The 23,021-nt window shown below is 45.8% G+C and overlaps 1 protein-coding gene across 1 annotated transcript; it reads left to right on the forward strand.

Annotated features, from left to right (window-relative positions):
* Positions 1-443: 443 nt before the first annotated feature.
* ARL3 (ADP ribosylation factor like GTPase 3) lies at positions 444-19,773 on the forward strand. The gene is given in 6 exon segments (XM_054035685.1): positions 444-467; positions 469-624; positions 1,890-2,006; positions 7,474-7,524; positions 8,908-9,093; positions 19,504-19,773. Coding segments are annotated over 6 exon segments (582 nt in total). The 3' UTR covers positions 19,552-19,773.
* The last annotated feature ends 3,248 nt before the right edge of the window (positions 19,774-23,021 follow it).

Consider the following 23,021-nt stretch of genomic DNA (forward strand, 5'->3'; position numbering starts at 1 on the left):
GAGTGTTACTGGGTAGACAGAGCATGACAGCCTAGAAAGAGGGAGATTTGGATTAATGGGGTTTTGTTGGTGGTAAAGAGAATCCAGATCACCTGGTGGCTTGACTGCAGCTCGTTAATGTACCTCATCCTTGGGAGTTGCTCCCTGGCACAGTGAATACTGAATAGGCTACAGGAGTTGAGTTGGGCAACACAGTCCTTTGAATGGCCCCCATCAGCTGGCATGCTGCGTGATATTCGAGGCAGTTGTGTGCTCCTAGACCCAAGGTGATGCTGCATGTGGGAGTGGGGCACTGAGAGAACAGAAGTGGAGAAATGGAAGAATGAAAGGCTGGGGCAAGTCCTCAGATTCTGTCTGTGCTGGTGGTGGGATCTGCTGCCATGTACCGCGAAGCAGAGGGAGGAGGGCAAGGCTGGGGGGGGGGGGAGGGGAAGAGTTTCAGCATGGGAAATAACGTCTCGGATTTCCTGGCTGCCGCAGGGTTTACTGTCAATTTTGCGCAAACTGAAGAGTGCACCAGACCAGGAGGTGAGGATCCTCCTCCTGGGACTAGATAATGCAGGCAAGACCACACTCCTGAAACAGCTGGCATCTGAAGACATCAGCCACATCACACCGACACAGGTAAGGAAGGTTCTTCCTGGGCCTGCAGGCTGCTGTGTGTTCTGTTTCCATTCCACACGCCATGTTAACCATGTTTCAGATACAAGCTATGCCTGTGAAATGCTAAAAGGCGGCGCGCAGAACTAAATTAGAAGGGATATTATCATTATATTGGTGTGTTTTCAACTGCAGAAAGGGAGCCAGTCCCAAATCAGTGTCTAGCTAGAGAATGTAAATTTTGCACCCTTTGAGCCAGATTCTGACTTCAGGTATGTGGGTGTGTATCTGGACTAACTCCATGGAGTTCAGTGGAATTATCTGGGATTTACCCGGGTGTAACAGAAATCAGATTTTGGTCCCATTTGTTTTAAAACAAAGAGCATCTATTTGGAGATACTGCAGGACTTGTACATTTCTCTCTGTGCTCCTTGCTTCTTTCCCCCGGGGCATTCCTAGAGCCCCACAGATCATGAATCCCACAGTTCATGTCATCCCTAGTTTTTGCCTTTTACTCCCCCGATTCAAGGCTCCCCTTTGGGACAATTGTGTCCCTCCAGTCCAAAATGCCATCAGCACCACTCCTGACTTGACCAGAGGAGGCTGCTAGAGAGCTACGCAAGGTGCTCGTCTCTCCCCCTCCCCTAGAAGCAGAGTGCACTGCCGCACAGCATTCCCATCCCCCGGCACCCCAGAGCAAAAGCCCACGCTCAGATTCCAAGCTCTGATCCCCTGGGTCATGTGGCAGCACGTTGCCAGGCCACACCACATCCTGTTTTTCCAGTTGAACACCCTTTCAGTTGGAGCTTTAGTTGATGAAACAGACCCTTCAGATACGCAGCTGTTCTTTTAAGCTGAGCACTAGTGTTGTGGCGAATGAAGCTTAGTCCTCTGGCTTTGGGTTAGACTGTACTGTGGACTCAGTTTTCAGAGGCTCAAGCCTGCTTCTCACAGTGCCCTCTGTTTTTTTCCTTATCAGCATCTCTCTCTCACCTCTTGCTGTATCCACCCTTCTGAGCGCTCCAAAGACATTAACAGCAACATATGTCTCTGTAGCCATGACAATGTCAGCCCTTGATCCAGGAACATATGCAAGCTGACATGCATGAGGCTGCTGGTCTCTTTCCTCTTCACCTCTCCCACAGCTGATCCGTCTGAACAGCAACAGGGCCCTCTCTTGCCATGCTTTTCAGCAGTGTGATGTATAAGCTGCTAATGGGGCGCACTCATGAATATGATCCTGAGTTTCAGGTTAACACAGTGTGTGGTTTTACTTATGCTCATTACAGGGCTTTAACATTAAAAGTGTACAGTCTCAAGGTTTCAAGCTGAACGTGTGGGACATTGGTGGACAGAGGAAGATCAGGCCGTACTGGAGGAACTATTTTGAAAACACGGATGTTCTTGTAAGTATTGGCCACAGCTGAGTGCTTGTTAATGCAATGGCTTTCCAAGTTCTCAGGCAGAAAGACAGGCAGTGCTAAACGCCCTAATTCTGAGTAACACCATTGTTGGCATAACATTCATCATTCCGAACCCATTGGCAAGACTGGATACATGGGGGGAAATGTGGAATCGGCAGAAACGTTTCAAATTTATTTTTGACTTTTCTAGCACTTTGTGCTGATCACTCCTATACATGCTCAATTACAAGTCCCTCAGGTATTAATGGCATAATGTTAACATATACTTTGCACATCTGTAGCAGTGTCCATTGGAGAATCTTAAGGCATTTTACAGGTACTAATGAATTAAGCCACAAATAGTGAGGTAGGTTCAGTATTATCCTCCTTTTACAGATGGGGAAACAGAGGCACAGAACAGTTAAATGACTTGCCCAAGGTCAGCCAGGGCAGTCTGTGGAAGAGAGGCAGGAAGAGAACCCTATCTTTAATTACAAGACTATCCTTCCATACCTATTTGAAGGTTAATGTTTGTAAAGCTCTAAACATGAAAACCTTAACTAAATGCTTAATTATAATGTAGGGCCTTTCCAGTTACAGGATGGGACACATTTCATCCTAGAGCACTGTACAGAATATATACAAAATGCAGCCACTTCTGAGGGCAGGGTGGCAGCTGGCTGGCACACACAACCCTGCACAGTGGGGGAAGAGGAGGAATATTGGCAAATCCCCCACTCTTACCAAAAGTTCTACAGATTCTGTAGAGTCTGTACAGATCAGCAAGGGCCTTTGATCTTGAGGTAGCATCTGACAGAGACTGCCTAGCTGTATGGCACTCAAGTTAACCCCCAGAAAAGGTTTAAAAGCTGAATTGACTCAGCCAACAACAGAACCTATGGTGCCAGTAAGTTTAGGAAATCTAAACCCAATGCTTAGATCACTGAGGCTGTGTCTACACTGTATGGTTGTCCGAGTGATTGGCACCCAGGTGTGAGCACCTGGGTTAGCCTTGCCTGGGTGTGAGCATCCCCACTGCAGACCTTGAACCGCGTTACTGTGTCCTCACTGTTTCTGCATTCACCTGTGTGTGCCTGGGAGTATGTCCCATGATTTTGTGTGGAGATGGCTCAGGATTCTTTCCCAGTTGGTTGTGTCAATCGTGAGAGAACTTGTCTGGCCTCTGGGCTGGGGATTTGTGGAAAGGCACTGGAGAGCTGTCAGCACTTGAGTGACTTAGCCAGCATCTAACCCACACCCCTCACCGGCTAAGCTCATCTGAACAGTGAGTTGTTGCTATCACATTGTTTTACAAATGGGAGAAACTGAGGCATAGATGGAATGTGACTTGCCTGTGAACACACAGAAAATCTTACATTACTTAGACTATAAGCTCTTTGGGACTTTCTTCTTCTATGTTCACACAGCAGCTAGCACAGTGAGGTCTTGGTCAATGACTGTGGCTCCTAGGAGTGGTGCTACCTCAATACAAAATAATAATTAAAAGTCAATATCAGAGCCAGGAATAGGCTCCTAATCTCCTGTAGCGTGCCATGTTCTAATCACTAAACATGCTGCCTTTCACCAAGGTGCTGCACAATAGAAGGGGGCGGGATAGCTCAGTGGTTTGAGCATTGGCCTGCTAAACCCAGGGTTGTGAGTTCAATCCTTAAGGGGGCCACTTAGGGATCTGGGGCAAAAAGAACAGGAGGACTTGTGGCACCTTAGAGACTAACAAATTTATTAGAGCATAAGCTTTCGTGGGCTACTGCCCACTTCTTTGGATGCATATATGTTCCACTTGTGAGTTCAATCCTTGAGGGGGGCATTTAGGAATCTGGGGCAAAAATCTGTCTGGGGATTGGTCCTGCTTTGAGCAGAGGGTTGGACTAGATGACCTCCTGAGGTCCCTTCCAACCCTGATATTTTATGACTCTTTATAAAATACACAACAGATACTAAATAGCCAGGCTACTCAGCATCACTATAGCAGGGGTAGAGGATGGGCCTACAGAGAGGGGGCCAAGGTTAACATAAAAAGACATCTTGGAGTAGAGTGTCTTTAAATGCCAAATGCAGGGAGGGATGGGCTGAGGAGCTGTATGGGGAGGGAGAGTATCACATTTTAGGAGCCAGCCATTACAACAAAGCCTGGGTCACTTGCCTTCCCAAAGCACAAGGGTGAGACCTTACAAGGAGGGAGCTGTGAGAGAGAGACCGGCCAGCGCAAGGCTGAAGAGGGGGAGGTCCCTTCTCCATTACGGGCTTTCAAAAACAGCAGGGCCAACTTAGTCAGCAAGCTCCTGTATAGGCAATCAAGGCACAAAACACAGGGCGGGTATGAAATGATCACAACTGCTCCATCAGGGATTATCTGTGGTGCTGTGTATGGTGGGCAAGCACTATGCAAGCAGGCAAAAGTCAGCACTGCAAGTAGCAGTCAGGGAGCCTTTGACTGCTATAGGAGACACCCCAAGTCTGCGCATTGTGAAGATAGCTACTGAGTCTCCACGGGTATAGTGCAGGCCACGTGCGTCCCAGTTCTCCCTTGCCAAGCTTGTAGCAGCAATTAAACCGCCACGTTCCCATTGCATTTACTGCAAGGGAGGGGAGATGGGAAAATAAAGGGTAATTCTAAGCCTGGAGGAGCAGAAAGAACCCCTCATCTCTCCCCCAGCTTACTCTATACAACTGGAAAACCCTGTTTTGTAGGAGTAAGAAAATGGGCAGTGAGGAAAAGGACCGGGTGCAGCACTGGTGGATGGGAAGGTGGGAGTTGTACAGCAGCTGGTAGCAGTCACTTCCTGACCCGTTTTCACTACAATTTGCATGGAAATTGCAACCCATTTACACCAGACTTGACATTGGCCCTTTTTTTTTTTTTAGAAAGCACCTGAAATGCAGGTGAGTGTATTTCTCACGCTCTGTCCACGCTGGCACAGCATTTACAAAGATAATTTAAACTGGAGTTGTGCCACAGAGCCCATGCTACCCCTCCAGTAACCAGTTCAGATGGGCTTTGCAATGCCGGGACTATGGGGCCAAGATAAGGTACTGTCCCAAGACTCCTGCCTCGGCTCCATTCAGAACTGCATTGCACAAAGAGAGAGGACCCTCCAAAATGTTTGAAAACCATGAAGTGATTGCACATTCAAATCAGTGCAGGTGTGTTTGAATGGAAGATACTCCAGCTCCACACACCTGTGATATTTGGAAGCTTAACCCAGTCAAATAAGGTGCGTCTGTTTGGATGATTGCATATTCAGACACACACCTGCAGCGATTTCGCATGTGGCTTTCTGCTTTGGAAGTAGGCACTCTACATGTGCTGAGCTGGTTGGCGTTGTGCTGGGCACTGGGGGATTGCCTGCAGCCCTGTCACCTCAAACTGTAATCTAGTCAGATCTCGTAAGTTAAGTGCCAATAGGAGACCCCCCAGAGAAAACCCAGTGGCTGCTGGAGAAAGGATCGGTGAGTGTTAGGGGCACTCCTTGTGAGCGCTGAACTAATGCCCCAGCAGCGTGAGATGGGGACTCTGGTGCTGGAGAGGTCATCTTTCAGGTGAGATGTAAGGCTTGGTACCTGACCAGTCATCCTCACTACACATCCCATGACACTTTCTTCAAGAGCAGGGGTGTCTGCCCCAGTGCCCTGACCACATTTCAGTTTGGAGAATTACGTTCTGTCCCATAACTACCTCACTTTTGGCTGGAGATGGTGGTCCTCACTTCCTTTCCTAAACCGTTCCTGTGTGCGGTAGCCAAACAGCTAGCATTTCATCCTAGAGGTGGCAGCTGTTGATACTCCTTTTTGTATAATTTATCAAGTTTGCCAACAGTAGCTAAGATATGGCATCCTCACTGAGGAAAATAGTTTAGTTATTTATTTTTAGCTATTTATTATATCATTTAGAGCTTAGGAAAGATGTTGAAATGACACCAGATCCCTCAGGTTACCCACTGAGCACGGACCAGTATAGTATGGGCAGCGGCATTGCAAGCTTCCTATGCATATGCTGTCCTCCACCAATGTGCATCAGCTCTGACTTGTAAGAATCATGAAACCAGAGTAAGTAGAGAAAAAATGCATGAGGTCACCAGTTACCTCTTCCCCTGGCAAGCATTCGAGTTTTCCTCACAGCATATTAAGTCCATACTAACTCCAGCCTTTCCCAGTCAAAAAAGCAAACCGAATGTTGGGAATCATTAAGAAAGGGATAGATAAGAAGACAGAATATATCATATTGCCTCTATATAAATCCCTGGTACGCCCACATCTTAAATACTTCATGCAGATGTGGTCACCCCATCTCAAAAAAGATATATTGGAATTGGAAAAGATACAGAAAAGGGAAACAAAAATGATTAGGGGTATGGAACAGCTTTCATATGAGAAAAGATTAATAAGACTGGGACTGTTCATCTTGGAAAAGAGATGATTTAGGGGGGATATGATAGAGGTCTATAAAATCATGACTGGTGTGGAGAAAGTGAATAAGGAAGTGTTATTTACTACTCGTCATAACACAAGAACTAGGGGTCATCAAATGAAATTAATAGGCAGCAGGTTTAAACAAACAAAAGAAAGTATTTCTTCACACAACGCACAGTCAACCTGTGGACCTCCTTGCCAGAGGATGTTGTGAAGGCCAAGACTCTACAGATAAGGTTGATTTTGGTTAGCGTAATCCTTCCTATGTTACATTATATGCAAACAGTAAGGCTCCACATTTATTTAGGCCTGTCTATTGTTTTAAACAACTGAACTGTTTCAACCACATTAGCGATGAACCAGGGGCATAGTTCAAAGGGATGAGAGCAGCTGGCTTTACTAAATGCATATCTAGCAAGAACTTCAAGGAGCCTGAAAGACTGTGTGGAGATAAAACCTCTTCCCCAGGTTATGCCACTTCGCATTTACCCCCAAAGGGTTCAAAAACAAGTTCTTAGTCTGCCAAGGAAGGAAACTAACTAATTCAGTGCTGGTGAAAGATGCCGAACTGACTGACCTCTCCATAAAACAAATGGGGAGAGCATAAGCAGTAGAAGTGCAAGCTCCCCTCACGCTGCTCCCTGTCCAATGGCCTTAGCCCTGCCCTGGAAAGAAATTCAATCTCCATGACCAATTCAGTCCGTTTCTTGGATGTCAACACAGTTAGTAGTGGTTTATCTGGACACATTCCTACTGGGACGCTGCCTGATTTACTGTACTGAGCATCTGATCCCAGCCCTGCCAGCAACCCCCTCTCTGACCTTGACCAGTCACAGCCCCTTTCTCCCCCATCTGTAAAACAGGGATAGTTGCCTACCTTCTGGGGTAGGGGGAGGGGTAGTTAATCTTTGCACAGCACTTTACATAAATGTTTGTGCCTGTGTAAATGATAAGGATTGCTATTGGGAACTGGATTCAATTCAGTTTTACACAGGCTACTACATCCTTCAGTGTCTTCCTTCGCCTGTTTCCTTTGTAGATCTACGTCATTGACAGCGCTGATAGAAAAAGGTTTGAAGAAACAGGTCAGGTAAGTAACTTATGTTTAATTCTCTCTGAAGTAAAGTTCCTAAACGCCCTTTGCATATAGAAGTTAGGAATATATTTGTTGTTGTTTTGTGTGTGGAAATTTGCATTTCAAGTGGGACTTTCCTTCAGCATCAGCACAAATTATTAATTGTCTATTAATTTGATGAAGGGGCTACCCTTGGTTCACCTCTGCCAGAAAAAATGGAACCAAATGTTTAAAGCCTAAACCTTTTCAGGTCCTTCTGAATCTTGCCAAAACAAGACCACAAGGAATCACGTTCTTACGATTTCCAATTCAATTTGTAAATACTGACTTGAATGTCTCTTGGGGCTAATCAGAAACCTTTTGAAAAGTTTTGTAACTCAGTTCTGTTTGATCCTGGTTTTCAAAATGCAAGCAGGTTGCTTTTTTGGCCTAGAATCTGATCTGTGATGCAACCCATTCTTGCACAGCAGTGCAAGATCTTCCCCCCTCACCTCCAAACAAGGACAATCTCTAGTGGTTCAGACTCGCTAAATTCCATACCCTTTCAGTTCTTGGCTTCTCTACCAAGACTGCCATATAGGGTGCCAGTTAGTGCCAGCTGTGTTGGGCTTGTCACATGGACACTTGTTAGTTAAGAAGTGACATGAAGCTGTCCTCTCATTTCATGCTAGGCCATTGCACAACCATCAGACATTAAGGTCTTTTGATCACTGTGGATCTATAGTGGATTTGTGCCGGGACACTGAGGTAAAAGGCTTAGTTCCCACCCTCTTGAGCCATCCACTCCCCAACGAGCACATGTTTTGCAAAATACCCTGCAACATGTCGTGCAAGTGAAACTAAAGTCTGGCCAATAAAACCTATCGTCCAGCCTGGCTTTCAGCATTCCTTCAGTAGGTAACACAGCTTCCTTGTGGGAGGGAGATTTTTGTTTCTGAAACAAGATACTCTTTTACGAGTTACAGTTCATAAAACTTGGAACAAAAATCCAAGCTTGTTACTAGCATCATCACGGAGGTTCAAATATATTATAGATAGAACCACCTGATTTCAAGGATGAGTCAGGCAATAACTCCATTGACAAGGTTTTTGCTGTATTTTGTGTTGGTTTCCAGAGAGCAGGGATTGGCAAAATGCAGAGTTGTAGCCTTTAAGACAACTGTTAATTTCAAACTAAGCTAAAGACTCATGTAACCTGTAATTGAAAGAACTTCCTTCTGAACCTTGAGCACAGATGATTGTATACGCTCTTGCTTTTTTGTAATGGGATCTAGGTTTCACTGGAACATTCACTTCCAACATTTGCCCTAAATATAATTCTAATTAGAGACATGATCAACCTCTGGTGGTTAAAGGCTTCTCTCACTCCCCCCGCCATCCCCTTTTTAAATGATATAGGAGCTGGCCGAGCTCTTGGATGAAGAAAAGCTCAGCGGAGTCCCTGTGCTCATATTTGCTAACAAGCAAGATTTGCTTACGGCTGCCCCTGCTTCGGAGATTGCTGAGGGACTGAATCTACACACGATCCGTGACAGAATCTGGCAGATCCAGTCTTGTTCAGCCCTCACAGGAGAAGGCGTGCAGGTGAGGTGATAGCGAGGGCTTGTTGTGCCAACATACCTTACTGAATGAGGAGAGGCTGTGTGGTCTTATGAAGGAGGCTAGTGATCACAAGAACTCCTCAGAAGGCAGAATATCTTAATCCAGTTATAGGATGGCATTTATTTATTTTAAAGAGATGCTGTCAGGTTAATCATTTCATGAAATAAGTTGTCTTACCTGTTGCTGTTAACCCCTTAGATTACTACTGCGCAAAACTTTCAAAATCGAATTTACTTCCACTGATGCCAGGTTTTGCTTCAGCTGAGACAATGGAGAGAGGCTGGTCAGTTTCACTTTGGTCCAGCCTACCTCACAAAAGAGCTACCCGATGGTGGGACCCACTTATGCCGGTAGCACCTGACGTGTCTAAAACCCTGTAGGCTGAGCCACGTTCTTGAATCAAGACTGAAATGTGTTTTTAACTTTGTCGAGTGCTACCACATAGTAACCAGGTCCTACAACATGGTAATTTTTTGTAACGTAGATGGGACTTAAGTTTTGTCAGTTTCACGCTTTCGTGCATTAGTATAATACTTGAATATTTGGGTGGCAAACACTGCAGGAGAATGTTTACATTCCAACCCAACTCTTTTCCTTAGAATTAAAAAAAAAAAATCTGTCTCTACAGAACCCAAAGTGTAGGCCTAAATATACCAGACAGTGGCCTTCAAAGAGCTTTTATTTATTTAGCTGAGATATAAACTTGGCTGCATTTGCAGCCAAGCTAGTGAAACATTTCAGCCTTGCAATCTTTATTTTGAAGTGGTGCTGTTACAGGGTATGATAACATTATACTAACTCAGTAGGTGCCCGGGACTTGCTGTTTCCTAATGAATTTTTGCCCCACAATGGCTATTATTCAACCATGAAATACTCTTGAAGAAATAAAGCAAAAAGGAACACAAGTTTATATTTCAAATGTTTTCATGCATCCCCATGTCACCTCCTCCCTCTCCCCGCCCCAGGCTCTCACCCACTTTGTTGCTCCTACTCATTTCTCCAGGAGGGAGCTGTGTTGGCCCAACAACTGTAAGCACAATTGGGTGTGGAAGAATTAAATGCTGAAAAATGAGATTATCAGCTTCACCTCTATTAGCTGAAAAATGCTTCTCTCCCCAGCTGATCCAAGTCTTTCTAGACCTGCCTGCCTCCTCATTATTGTCTGCTGCTTCTTATTTTGCCTTCAGATGTGTGCAGTGCACCTGTGTGTATCTAGTAAAGTCTAAAACAACCTAGTACATGGAAGTAAAATCCTCTCCTGTGCTTATGTCCAGATAGCAGAGGGCAGGGGCCAAGTCATTAAGTATCTGCAGACTTAAATGTTTTGTTCATCACCCTAAACTAAGTGAAATGCATTTAGATGTGTGCCAGATAATGTCTCACTTTGTCACCCCCATCTTCTGGTACTGTAAAAGATGGCAGCTTAATACAGCTGTGATCATCCAATGGGAGGGTGGGCAAGTCATAACCCCCCGCCCTAGAACTTGTAGAGTGAATAGCCATCCCCATTCCTAAAAAGCTCAGAGAGGATGGATGGTCTTATGTTTAAGGCACTTGCCTAGAGCTTGGGAGACCTACGTTCAAGTTCCTGCTCCACTCCAAACTTCCTGTGTGACGTTGGCAAATCCCTTAGTCTCTCTATGCCTCAGTGTCCCCTCTGTACAATGGGAATAACAGCCCTGCCCTGCCTCAGAGGGGTGTTGTGAGGAGAAATCCATTAAAGAACATGAGGTGCTCAGATGTTGCAATGATGGAGGCCACATAAGTACCTTTTTTTTTTTTTTTTTTAAATGGAGATATCCTATCTCCTAGAACTGGAAGGGACCTTGAAAGGTCATTGAGTCCAGCCCCCTGCCTTCACTAGCAGGACCAAGTACTGATTTTGCCCCAGATCCCTAAGTGGCCCCCTCAAGGATTGAACTCACAACCCTGGGTTTAACAGGCCAATGCTCAAACCACTGAGCTATCCCTCCCCCAAATAGATATCTAGATAGTCAGACAGCACTTCACCTCCATGGCGACACAAACATCATCAAACCAGACAGCAAGAGGCTCTCGCTTTGGCCAGTAAACTTTTTGAACAAGACAACCTTTCTAGAAATACAACTAGAGCAAGGATTTTACATCTCAGTTTGCTCAGCTTAGGGAGGAGTATTTATCCTGCCTTAGCCTCGTTTCCTTTGGGTTTGTCCCATGAAACCACAGAGGCGGGCCACCCCCTCAAATGTGGGGAGGGGAAAGAACAACACATTTAAGGAGTTGGGATTAAGACAAACGCTGTCATATAGGGAGCCATAGATTAGATCCCTGGGCACTACTCTGAGAACTTCTCAGAGAATGTTGAGTTTAGTGACAGAAAAATAAATGAAGATGCTGGAAGCCAAGGAGCATGAGGTATTTAGAACAAAACCAAGAGAACAAGCCTGCTGCCATTGCTGTCAATGGAGTATAGCTCCCAGTTAGACCTGAGAGACGATACCAATGGATTTTGATAAGAGGGGTTTCTCTGGAATGAGTATGTGCAGGAACTGAGTTCATAGGGAAGGTTTGGTGAGGGCCCCAAGGAAGAACAGTGAGCAAGGATAAATAATGACAATAACCGAAGGGGAACCAGTTTGAAGGTCATTTAATTAGTTTAGTTGCTAGCGCCATGGTGTATCGAATTGGGTAGTTAAGACTGGGGATTTCAAGGTTAATGAGATTAGATTATGGTTAATAGAATGATATAAATTTAGAGAATTTAACTATTATTTGAAATAGGTTCGTTAATAAAAATGTTAATTAAGAAGGGAATCTGCGTTGTCATCTTGTCCTTTAACATTAACCTTTTGGGACTTGAGAAAGGTCACAGCAGCTTCCTTGGAAAGCTGTGAATAAAGGTGACTGGGTTAGAGGGAGCCCCCGCAGGTTAGCTCCCTGCACCGAGCTGTCCCCCACTGAGCTGCCAATGCCACCAGCTTGTTTCCTCTTCCAAAGAACAGTTTCATTACCTCCTCACCCTCCTTAGTGAAGCCGTGGAAATATCATTTATTTCGTTAATGAGACTATGACATTGTTCAAAGAAGAGAGACTTTTATTACACTTTGAGTGCATTTGAAGCAGACCCTTGCTTTGTCTGTAATTCAGAGCTAGCAAAGGCAGGAGGATTGTCTCTCTGCAGTAAAAACAACAAGAAGAAGAAGTCCGGTGGCACCTTAAAGACTAACAGATTTATTTGGGCATTTATTTGGTTTTTTACCCACGAAAGCTTATGTCCAAATAAATCTGTTAGTCTTTAAGGTGCCGACGGACTCCTCGTTGTTGTTGTGGATACAGACTAACACGGCTCCCCCCGATACTGTCTCTGCAGTAGTGATTTGGATTCTGCCTCACGTTCTGGCATAAAGACTCACCCGGTTTGCAAGTGAAAGCTCATGTTTATATACCACTGACAACTTGACAACGTAGCAGAATAACAGAGGCAGTGTAATAAGTGGGCTATGTATGGTATATGGTATGAGGTGGTAATTGGGTCTGGTGACAAAACACATGAAGGGCAGGGGAAACAGAGCCTCACAACAGTGATTTGTTGGCATTTAGATGCTCGGGGGGATGCATTGTGAGAACAAAGTATCTAACTGCACTCTGTGTGTGAGAGTAATGTACATTGTGCCACGATCTTACAACACGGCAGGTAGACAGAGATGGGGTGGGAAGGGGCAGCCCCATGTGTTTCATTTTGCTATCTACCCTCCTGTTGGACGTGCTTAATAAGAATCCTGATCGTTTGCTGGACGTGATTCATGCCTTTGGACCGGTCTGCATTGCACCGTTTGCTGCGTCATGGGACCATTTGATAATATCACTGAGATGGGACCAAAGTGTGCGACTGCCCTGTAAAGGCTGAGGGCAGGTTCCTCAGAATGGTGCAGAGGGTCCTTAAAGCTGTCCTGAATGGGCAGTGGGGGGGACCTCCGTTGGCATAATGCTGGAATGCATTGTGTGCTGGTCAGCCTCACAACAGTAATGGCCCTGTGAGGCCATTAAAAGTCTGTCGAAATTAGAGCAGCCTTTAAACTGTTCTAATTTGTGCCAGGGCCTGTTTGGCCCCAGGATTATGGGAGCTAGAAAGGTGACCTAGACCAGTGGTTTTCAAACTTTTTTTCTGGCGACCCAGTTGAAGAAAATTGTTGATACTTGTGACACAACGGAGCTGGGGATTAGGGGTTTGGGGTGTGGGAGGGACTCAGGGCTGGGGCAGAAGGTTGGGGTGTGGGGGTGAGGGCTGTGGGGTGGGGCTGGGAATGAGGGGTTCACGGTGTGGGAGGGGACTCTAGGCTGAGGCGGGGGTTGGGGTGCAGGAGCAGGTCAAGGCTCTGGGCTGGGGGTGCAGGCTTTGGGGTGGGGCCGGGGATGAAGGGTTTGGGGTACAGGAAGGGGCTCTGGTTTTGGGGAGGGATTGGGGTGCAGGGTTGGGGCGTGGGCTTACCTGGGGTGGCTCCTGGTCAGCGGCGCAGTGGGGGTGCTAAGGCAGGCTTCCTGCCTGTCCTGGCACCGTGGACTGCGCTGCGCCCTGGAAGCAGCCAGCAGCAGGTCCGGCTCCTAGGTGGAGGTGCGCAAGCAGCTCTGCACGGCTCTCGCCCGCAGGCACTGCCCCCCCCAGCTCCCATTGGCTGGGAACTGGCCAATGGGTGTGCAGAGCCGGTGCTCGGGGTAGGGGCAGCGCACGGTGCCCCGTGGCCCCCACGCCTAGGAGCCGGACCTGCTGCTGGCCGCTTCTGGGGTGCAGCGTGGTGTCAGAACAGGTAGGGACTAGCCTGCCTTAGCTGGATGGGACTTTTAATGGCCCAGTTGGCGGTGCTGACTAGAGCCGCCACGACCCAGTGCCTTACATTCTGCGATCCAGTACTGGGTCGCGAGCCGCAGTTTGAAAACCACTCGCCTAGAGCCACCTTTGCTTATCCCTCTTCAGCTGTGTTCCAGTCTAGCTGGGGCTGAGCCCTTGTATTGTAGTATGTTAATATCACAGTTCGGCCCATCCAATCAGGCAAGGGATATTATAAAGTGGCCCCTGACAGTATGATGTGCTGCATAAATAAGCCCTGAGTTTGTTTTAAGACCAGTGTGCACAGGGACTCACCATATTTTAACCAAGTTAGACACACTTTTAAATTGCATTAAAACCCCATTTGGATAACAGTAGCTGTACCAGGGTGGACAAACACAGGGATTGCAGGGGATAAGGAACAGCGGTGCTAGGAGCAGAGAGCCTTGTGATGTTTAATGTGGGAGCAGGGAGGGAATTGTCAGAACTGTGTCAGGAGTACAAGATTACAGGCGTCTAAAAAGAAATTTACATCTAGGCAAAAAATGTGTAGCCACTTATAGCATGATGATAGAAGCAGCAGCCTGGAAATCTTAGGTACCGGGCAGGATCTTAGCAGTGTGGACAGAGAAGAAAGTAACATTTGAACTAAGGAATATGCTGAAAACATCCAAGATGGTGAATTTTGAACTCCCCTGACCCAACTGATTATGGCAGACCCAGGTTTACCGAATGGGGTAAAGCCTCACTGCCCTCAAGGTCATGATGAGGGGTCAGAAGTTTGTGGCTGTGCCCGATCTCTGGTCTATCGCATCGGAGCAGACCTCAGGAGGTTCCTAGGGGGTGGAAGGGACTTGTTCACTTGTATTTGATATCTTATTACTTGGCTCTTGTAGCTAAGGAGCTGCTGGCATGGGGTTTAAAACAAGTCGAGTGCAGTCAGCCAATCCCAGCCTGCAGCAACCCTCCCCAAATCTACCACCACAGCTCACCTCTGGCCTGCTATCCCCGCTACTATTCCAACGTCCGGTCCGTCCTGAGTAGAGAGACTGCCAGTCATGCCACATTGCGTGGTGCTTTAGTGTATGTCTACTCTGCAGTCAGAGGGGTGGCTGCAGCATGGCCAAGCTCATTTTGATCTCACTAGCTCCAATAACAGTAGCCGTGAAGCCATGGCAGCACAGTCCCTACCAGTGCACCCAGAACCCTGGGTGTGTTCTCTGTACTCAAGTGACTAGCCCATGCTGCTGCCCACTGCTGTTATTGGAGATAGCTAGTTCAAGGTATGGCTGCAGTCACACCTCTGTATTAGAACTGGAAAAGATTCAGAGAAGGGCAATAAAAATGAATAGGGGAATGGAACAGGAGAGATTAGAAGGACTGGGACTGTTCAGCTTGGAAAAGAGATGACTATGGGGGGATACGACAGGGGTCTAATAATTCATGAATGGGGTGGAGACAAGGAATAAGGAAGTGTTATTTACTCCTTCATGTAACACAAGGACCAGGAGTCACCCAATGAAATTAATAGGTATCAGGTTTAAAACAAACACAAGGAAGTACTTCCTCACACAACGCACAGTCAACCTGTGGAACTCATTGCCAGGTGATGTTTTGAGGCCAAAACTATAGCAGGGTTCAAAAAAGAACTAGATAAGTTCCTGGAGGATAGGTCCATCAATGGCTATTAGCCAAGATGGGGAGGGATGCAGCCCCATGCTCTGGGTATCCCTAGTCTGACTGCTAGAAGCTGGGAGTGGACGACAGGATCACTTGATGATTGCCTGTTCTGTTCATTCCTTCTGAAGCACCTGGGATTGGCCAGGATACTGGGCTAGATGGACCATTGGTCTGACCCAGAATGGCTGTTCTTATGTTCTCTGATTGCAGTGTAGACATACACTGTGTGAGTGGCCATCAGGCTCATTCATTCTTGTGACCAAAATTCAGGATTTGAATCCAGCTCTCCAGAAAAGAAAAGCTAGGGGCATCTACTGGCAATAACCCTGTAGTACCTCCAATTGCCCTGTCAGGAATCCTCCTCATTGACTGCCAGGCACAGGATACATTGCCCATAGGTGGAAAGTAACCTCATCACTATTGTTCCATGAGATGCTTTGCAGTGTAGTTTCTTCAGCGTTTTAGCCGACATGAATTTGTAACCAGGGCTCTGTGGGTTGAGGGGATTTATTCAATAAGGTGCATGGACTTTTTCCCTCAGTTCATTGTTTAGCATTTTTTGTATTGATGTTTACTAGCTGTAAAATCCAAAGAATTCTAACTCTCTCCCCCTTTATGGTGTTAGATTTAATATCTGCTTGGGAAGGGAATATTCCTACTGTACTCATGTTCATCCTTAAAATAACTGCTAATGCCAAAGCATACTGTTTCCGAAGAGTGCAGAGTTAGCTATTGTTTGTGCTTTATGTATTTTAGTCACAAGGGTTTAATTGTTATTGTAGGAATGGGGTATTTTTCACAAAGAGTCAATTTCAAATACGTACAGACAAGAAAATATAAGGACAAGGGAGAGAAGAAACATTGCTCTCCTTGTTTTCAAATCCTTTATGGACTTGGTTCTGTCTTTCATACCCATCATTTTCTTCCCCCACTCTGCTCCCTCCATACCTGGTGCAAGAGCCTTCTCCAGCGCACTGCCTCCCATCTGAAACAGCCTCCCTAGGTTTCTCCACCATAGCAACTCTCCTTCCCATTTCAAACCTTTGCTGAAAATGTGTTGTCCCATATCTATATTTTTCTCTTCCCTTCCATTGTATTTACCTCTCTGCAAAGCATGCTGGGATACCCTCGGTAGGAAGGATGCCAGGCACAATAAAGTTGCATTAGAAACATTTGAGGTATCTTTAGTGCTTGCAGATAAGATTATTTTATTCATGCCTCTGATATAGCAAACATCTTTTCCTACTGGGTCATGTTAATCACTTCCCCCTTCCCCCCCCTGTGAACTAATTAGATATTAAATTTAACTCATTCCATAAATCCTGTTTTAAAAGTTAGGTGACCTAGGTTTGGATTTCAAACCCCATGGAGTTCACCTTTCATCTGAGTGCTTTGTCATTCTGTTGCCCTCGTTATATGGTTGATGCAGCTTAGGCTCCCGGCCATGGTAAATCCCATCAGAAACTCGCTTTATGACCCTCGCCTCTCTGGTGCTCCAGTGGGCTGGTTTCCCCTCCCTGAGCTCCCTAATGGCACCAGGCAGAGTTTTAATCACTGTAAATTCAGGTTCTGGTCAGATTAGCTGGGAGATAGGATGCGCGGTTGTTGTTTTGCAGTGATGTATTGTTTATGGGATTACTGTGCTGAATAGCAAAGGGTGTCAGCTGATATTTATTACTTTAAGCTGTCTCAGCTGTTCTGGTTCAGCAAGTAAACCTACATTCAAAATGAATGAGGGACTCTGCTTGCCTTGTATGCCATGATGTGTGCAAATGTGATTATTGCTTCAGACGCTGGTGAAACAGAAATCATTCTGGGAGCATTTTTTACCCTTTGCAAGCAATCATGCAGATTTCTAAAGAACGCAACCGAGCTGAGGGCTTCAACATATCTCCTTCTAGCTCCATTGTAAACCTATGGCCTCGTGTACCTTGAGAATCTCTCTCTAAAGTGATGTGCTTTAAACCACTCTATTGATTGCTTAAAGCATTACATGTTTTGCACATAGGTTATACATTGTTACTGAAGGGAAAACACAAAGCTACTGGGCCTTAAAATGAATCTACTCTCGACTTTTCCATTTGGTCAGAGGATTTCTGACAATTTGTTGCACACACTGATCTCTGCTGCAGTACTAAATAAAAATGAAGAAAGCGACCCTCCCTGAGATTAGACCCATTATTAGAATTAGGCCTCTGTGTGTGTGTGTATGTCCCATTGTAAATTGATGCACCACTGGGTTTGTTTTATCTTTTAAACTGCAACAAGGGCCAGTTTAGAAAACCACTGGACCTCTTCCGATAAGAAGTACCCAAGGGGACAGCTACCAGGGTAAATTTCTGTTTTCAAACTGAGATCCTCTGTGCTCCTGATTAAGCCCTGAGGATTCAGTGTCCTCTTTAACACCCTCTGTATGACCACCATCTTTCCGGCTAAGAGCTAGACAGGACTCGATTCAGAACCAATCTATGCATTTCTTTTCTTCACCGAAAGGGATTGCTGTTGTGTGCCAACAACACTCTTCCATTGTTGTATGCAGCATAGTTGTCGCCATGTCAGTCCGAGGCTATTGGAGAGACAAGATGGTGAGGTGATATCTTTTACTGGACCAACTTCTGTTGGTGAGGAGACAAGCTTTTAAAGCTTACACAGCCCTGAAGAAGAGCTCTGTGTAACCTCAAAAGCTTCTCTCTGTTACCAACAGAAGTTGGTCCAGTAAATTAAAAGATATTCTCTCTCCCATCTCGTCTCTCTTAACAACACCCTTGGGAAGATCAGGCTCTTAACCTATTACTCCCACTCTGTGCTGGCCTGAGAAATAAGAGAGCAGGAAATGACATGCAGCCCTGCCACTGGACAAAGCAGAAAGTTACTAGCAGGCTGATCAAATATTTTTAAGGTCTAACGACTTTAAAGGTGTAGTAATAGTCAGCAGAGTGACTCTACGAATGACCCACTGGGGCTCCCTGTCCTCTCTCTGCTGCCTCCAATCCCATCTGCCCACTTTACAAGTCCAAAGATGGATTTTCAAACCTCGGACCTGAAAATCCAGCTGGCTTCCTCCTGCTTTGAACATCATCTTTCATACTAACTAAAGACTCTGCACTTGGACTCTAGGGGGCAGTTTAGAGGGTGCACATGGCTGACGAGAATCCAGCTCGCGCGCTCCTTGTTGGGTCAGCTCGGCAGGGCTTTTAGGTCAGCCGCACGAGCAGGTAAAATGATGCTTTCTTTGCTGGAACATTCCCTTCACAGATCCCAACTTATTTTATGGGCAATAAATTTAGGACTCCCAGCAGCCCTGTGTGGTAGAGGAGTGTTATCATCATAGATGAGGAAGTCTATCTATTTAAAGTACTTATATGGCCCCCATCACAGGTGCAGCTGAGTGCCTTACTGTCCTTACTGTATTTCTCCTCCCAACACCCTTGGGAAGCAGAGCAGGGCTGTTATCCCCATTGTACAGATGGGATCTGAGGCACAAAGAGACAGGAAGTCTGTGGCTCAGCAGGTTATTGACCCAAATCCCAAGTTAGCACCTAACTCTAGGGCCAGCGTCCTCTAAAATTGACATACAGGAAGACTGAGACTTGCCCAGGGCTTCAGTAGTCCATAGCAGTACCTGGAATTGAGCCTCGATCTTTTTAACGACAAGTCAATCCTAACGCCGAGGACGCGGACACAGCGGTGGAATGAGAAGACAACCCTTTTTTACTAAGTCCCTTTTCTGACCATAACCGCTCTGCGACAGGAGCCACTGAACAAAGGGGCATTTGCAATTTACATGTCGCATTGTGGGGAAGTATGGGGAGAGGGATACAAATATGTTTTCCGAATGACAGCTTGAGGATTCCTTAGCCCCTTCCTTGACTAACGTGCCTTTCTCTGTGTCCACCTTTTGTCTGAAGGACGGCATGAACTGGGTCTGCAAAAATGTCAATGCAAAGAAGAAATAACCCCCCTCCCGAGCTGCATGGAAATGGAGGAGCTGTGGAAGCTGAATTCTATCCTGGAAGCACTCATTTGCTGCTTTCTGACCAAATGTTTTTTCCATCTGTGCAGAGCTACAGCTGTTAAAAAAAGGGAACAACAACAGTTAAACCCACTGCTGGAATTGGACCTTTACCTGCTCTTTAGTACAGTTATTTTTCCCAATAAAGGAATTGTACTTGCCCGCCCCTCTGTATAAATAGTATTAACGGTCTCCACACTCATCTGATTAGAAAATGTGATTTTAAACAAGAGGAAGCTTGTGATTCAGGTTAGAGAATTCCAGTGGGCTGGGGGCTTGTGCTTTGGCTTCTATAGTCACAGCATGCCCTGCCCCCACTGGTTCCACCGTCATCCTGGCCGTTCTCAGATGGCAGGCAAAGCTTTTCCCCAGGGACAAATCAGGTGTTGTTTCGGGAGCAAGTGTGGGTCGTTAAAAGACGCATGTCATTTTGTATAAGGTGGGTAGAATTCTCATGTCATTCCCTGCCCCCGGTAGCCCTAAAAAGAACCTTCATCTTAACCAGACACAGCAGTGACACCGCTCCCCTCCCTAGAAGTGGGAGAGGAGCATGTATGTATAACCCAAGCTCTTGACAGTTTGAAGGCGGGGGTGGGGGGGTAGCTTTTCCTCCAGCTAAAGTGAAATGCAGGCCACCTCACGCTGGCATATATGTGGTTATCCACAAACCCTGGCCATCGAGGTAATTGTGCAGCGACGCTCAGCTAATCCCATGTTTCAGTTCCTAGAACAAGGTAAAACCGCTCCCACTTTTTTCTTTTTTGAACACACAGTGTATTTTCTGCCTTCTCTAAAATCGTTCAGTTCAGGAGGTGCACTGGGGCTTGTGGGGTGAAAATCTACAATTGCTTTGTGGTGGGGATAGCTTTCTGCAGTTGATCCTAGGTGTCACGAGGCTGGAGCCATGAAACGGCCACTGTTGGAAAGAATCTCCCAGTTTAGAATGACTCCCTTGTATGGTTAGGGATTGGAATAATGGCAGATGGGAAGCGGGAAGGAAAAAGCTTGCCCTAAGATGTTGATTCGTTTTCCCTTGGCTGACAAATCCTACAACTTCTTCAGTCTAAATGGATGTGTCAGAGGAGAGGAGAGGAGAGGGGTGGGGTTGCTAACTGGTAGGAAGGGAAGGGTGCTTGTCATTTCTAGGTTCCCCAGTTCAAATCCAGCCCAAGTTGACAGGGACTAAGAGTTACTGGCACCTGAAAGCAGTTGCGTCCAGTGCAAAAAAACATCTGCTGGCTCTCCGTCCAGCTAGTTTCTAGCATGCAGATTTACAGATTGTTTAAAAAAAAAAAATCCACCATCCTGATTGGCAGCGTTGCCTGCAGCCTGAGCATGAAGGCCAAAGAATGACCACAGCCGTGCCCTGCCCTCTCATCGCTAGGAGACGGCTTGGCGGGCAGTGTGGGAAAAGGTTGCCCTGCCTGTACTCTGGTGATCCTGCTTTCTGGAGAGCCAGAGTACATCTGTCTCCTCCAAAAGAAGGAGAATGGTGTGGAGATTGAAGTGATCTAGCCCCAGTTTAAAAACCAAAAGACTGGGGAATAAAACAGGCTCAAGTGAATTCCTAAGCGATAGCTAAATACGCAAGGGGACATGGTTACAGCTTCGTGCGGAATGAGCAAGGCAGCAGCATAAGACACGCAGGCAGATCCGTTTAAAATCAGCTTGTTCAGTAACTCTCACCTCCAGCTGCAGTACCTTATCCGGAACCCCAGGAATCTTTGCAGCACATGTTCCCAGGGGCTACTCGGAGTAACGCATCCCAGCATGTGTCTGAAAGGTCGCGTTTGCTTTGTGGTTAATGCCTCCGCCTGCAGTAAACAATCGCAGCTCTCTTACAAAGAGCAAGGTTGTGCTGTTTAAGAGGCTAAATGCAAAGCTTCAGAATATGGGCTCCCAGCCTTGAAATACGTCACCTTTGCTGCATTGAAAGTGTAGTGTTTCTGAAATGCTTCCGGACCCCTAAACGTCAACAGTTATTAAAAAACCCACACTCCTGTGACCTTAGCTCCCTGCCACTTTAAAAGAGCCTTGAGTTAGGCTCTTCCCTTCTCTTTGATCACGTCTTTAACAAGCAGAAAAACTATACTGGCGCGTTTCTTTTCAGCTAAGAAGCAGTTGATAATGTGTGTCGCAATGAACTGTTTGCATTTGAAAAGATTTTCTGTTTTTTCCATAGTCAGACATATATACACTTGGAAATTATATTTTTTTTAATTTTTCTTGTAGTCCCAACATTGAAGGGGGAAATTGACTTTATTGGTCATTGAGTCCAGAAATGGCTTGTGGATCAATAGATATATACCTGCATGTAGAGAGGCTTGCTTACATCTTTGGTGCGGGCATCTACTCACACAATGCTCCCTGCTAAAAGCCAGGAGACACAAGTAATCAATCCGTTCAGGCAATACTGGAGAGAATGTGATAGTGTGAGGGGCTACCAGAGTTTTATTTCCATGTGTGTAGGGGAACTTAAGTAGATCATCCCATACTGATGACCATAAACTTTCCCTTTGTGGTAAACAAGCCTCCATGCATCCACCGGATGGGAATTAAAAAGTACTTGAGACACAATTCACCTGCCATCTCTTATTTTAAAATATTTACAGTCCATTCAGCCCTGATCAGCTAAGCAAAGCTTCTCTCCTCCCTCAACACCACCTGTCTAAACACAAAGCATAAGACTGGTTACAACCATCCGGAACACCTGCCATCGTTGAGAAAAAAAATCTCCATTGCACCCGTCAGGGTCACATTCAATTTATGCCAATTATGGTGTTTAGGTTTTGTCCTTCTGATTCTGTCGGCTTTTTCCCCTTTGAAGGAAGTTTCTATGGCAACAAACTGTCTCATTGACATGGGTGGAGCTTATTCATAGATTTTATAGCTTCATCGATTTCAAGGCCAGAAGGGCCCATTACGATCATCTAGTCTGACCTCCTGTATAACACAGACCATTAAATCCCACCCAGTAATTTCTACATCACGCTCAATGACTTGTGATTGAAGTAGAATCTCTCTTTTAGAAAGACGTCAAACCTTGATTTAAGGACTCCAGGTGACAGAGAATCCACCACATACCTTAGAAGGCTGTTCCAATGGTTAATTACCCTCACTTTTAAAAACATGCATCTTATTTCCTGTTTGAATTTGTCCGGCTTCAACTTCCAGCTAATGCCTTTGTCTGATAGATTAGAGAGCCTTCTGCTAGCTCTGTCTGGGTTCTTAGAAGGGCAAAGATGGTGTAATGGTTAAAGCTCTGGATGGAACATCAATAGATCTGGGATAACACTGGCTTGAGACATACTAAGTTCTCCTTTTACCCATTTTCCAACTATGTTCTGTGCACATTCGGGATTTTTGTATTCTTTCTAATTGCAAGTGATCGCTGTGCTTTCGTTATTAAATATA

Source organism: Malaclemys terrapin, chromosome 7 (genome assembly GCF_027887155.1).
Source record: "Malaclemys terrapin pileata isolate rMalTer1 chromosome 7, rMalTer1.hap1, whole genome shotgun sequence".
NCBI classification, from domain to species: Eukaryota; Metazoa; Chordata; order Testudines; family Emydidae; genus Malaclemys; species Malaclemys terrapin.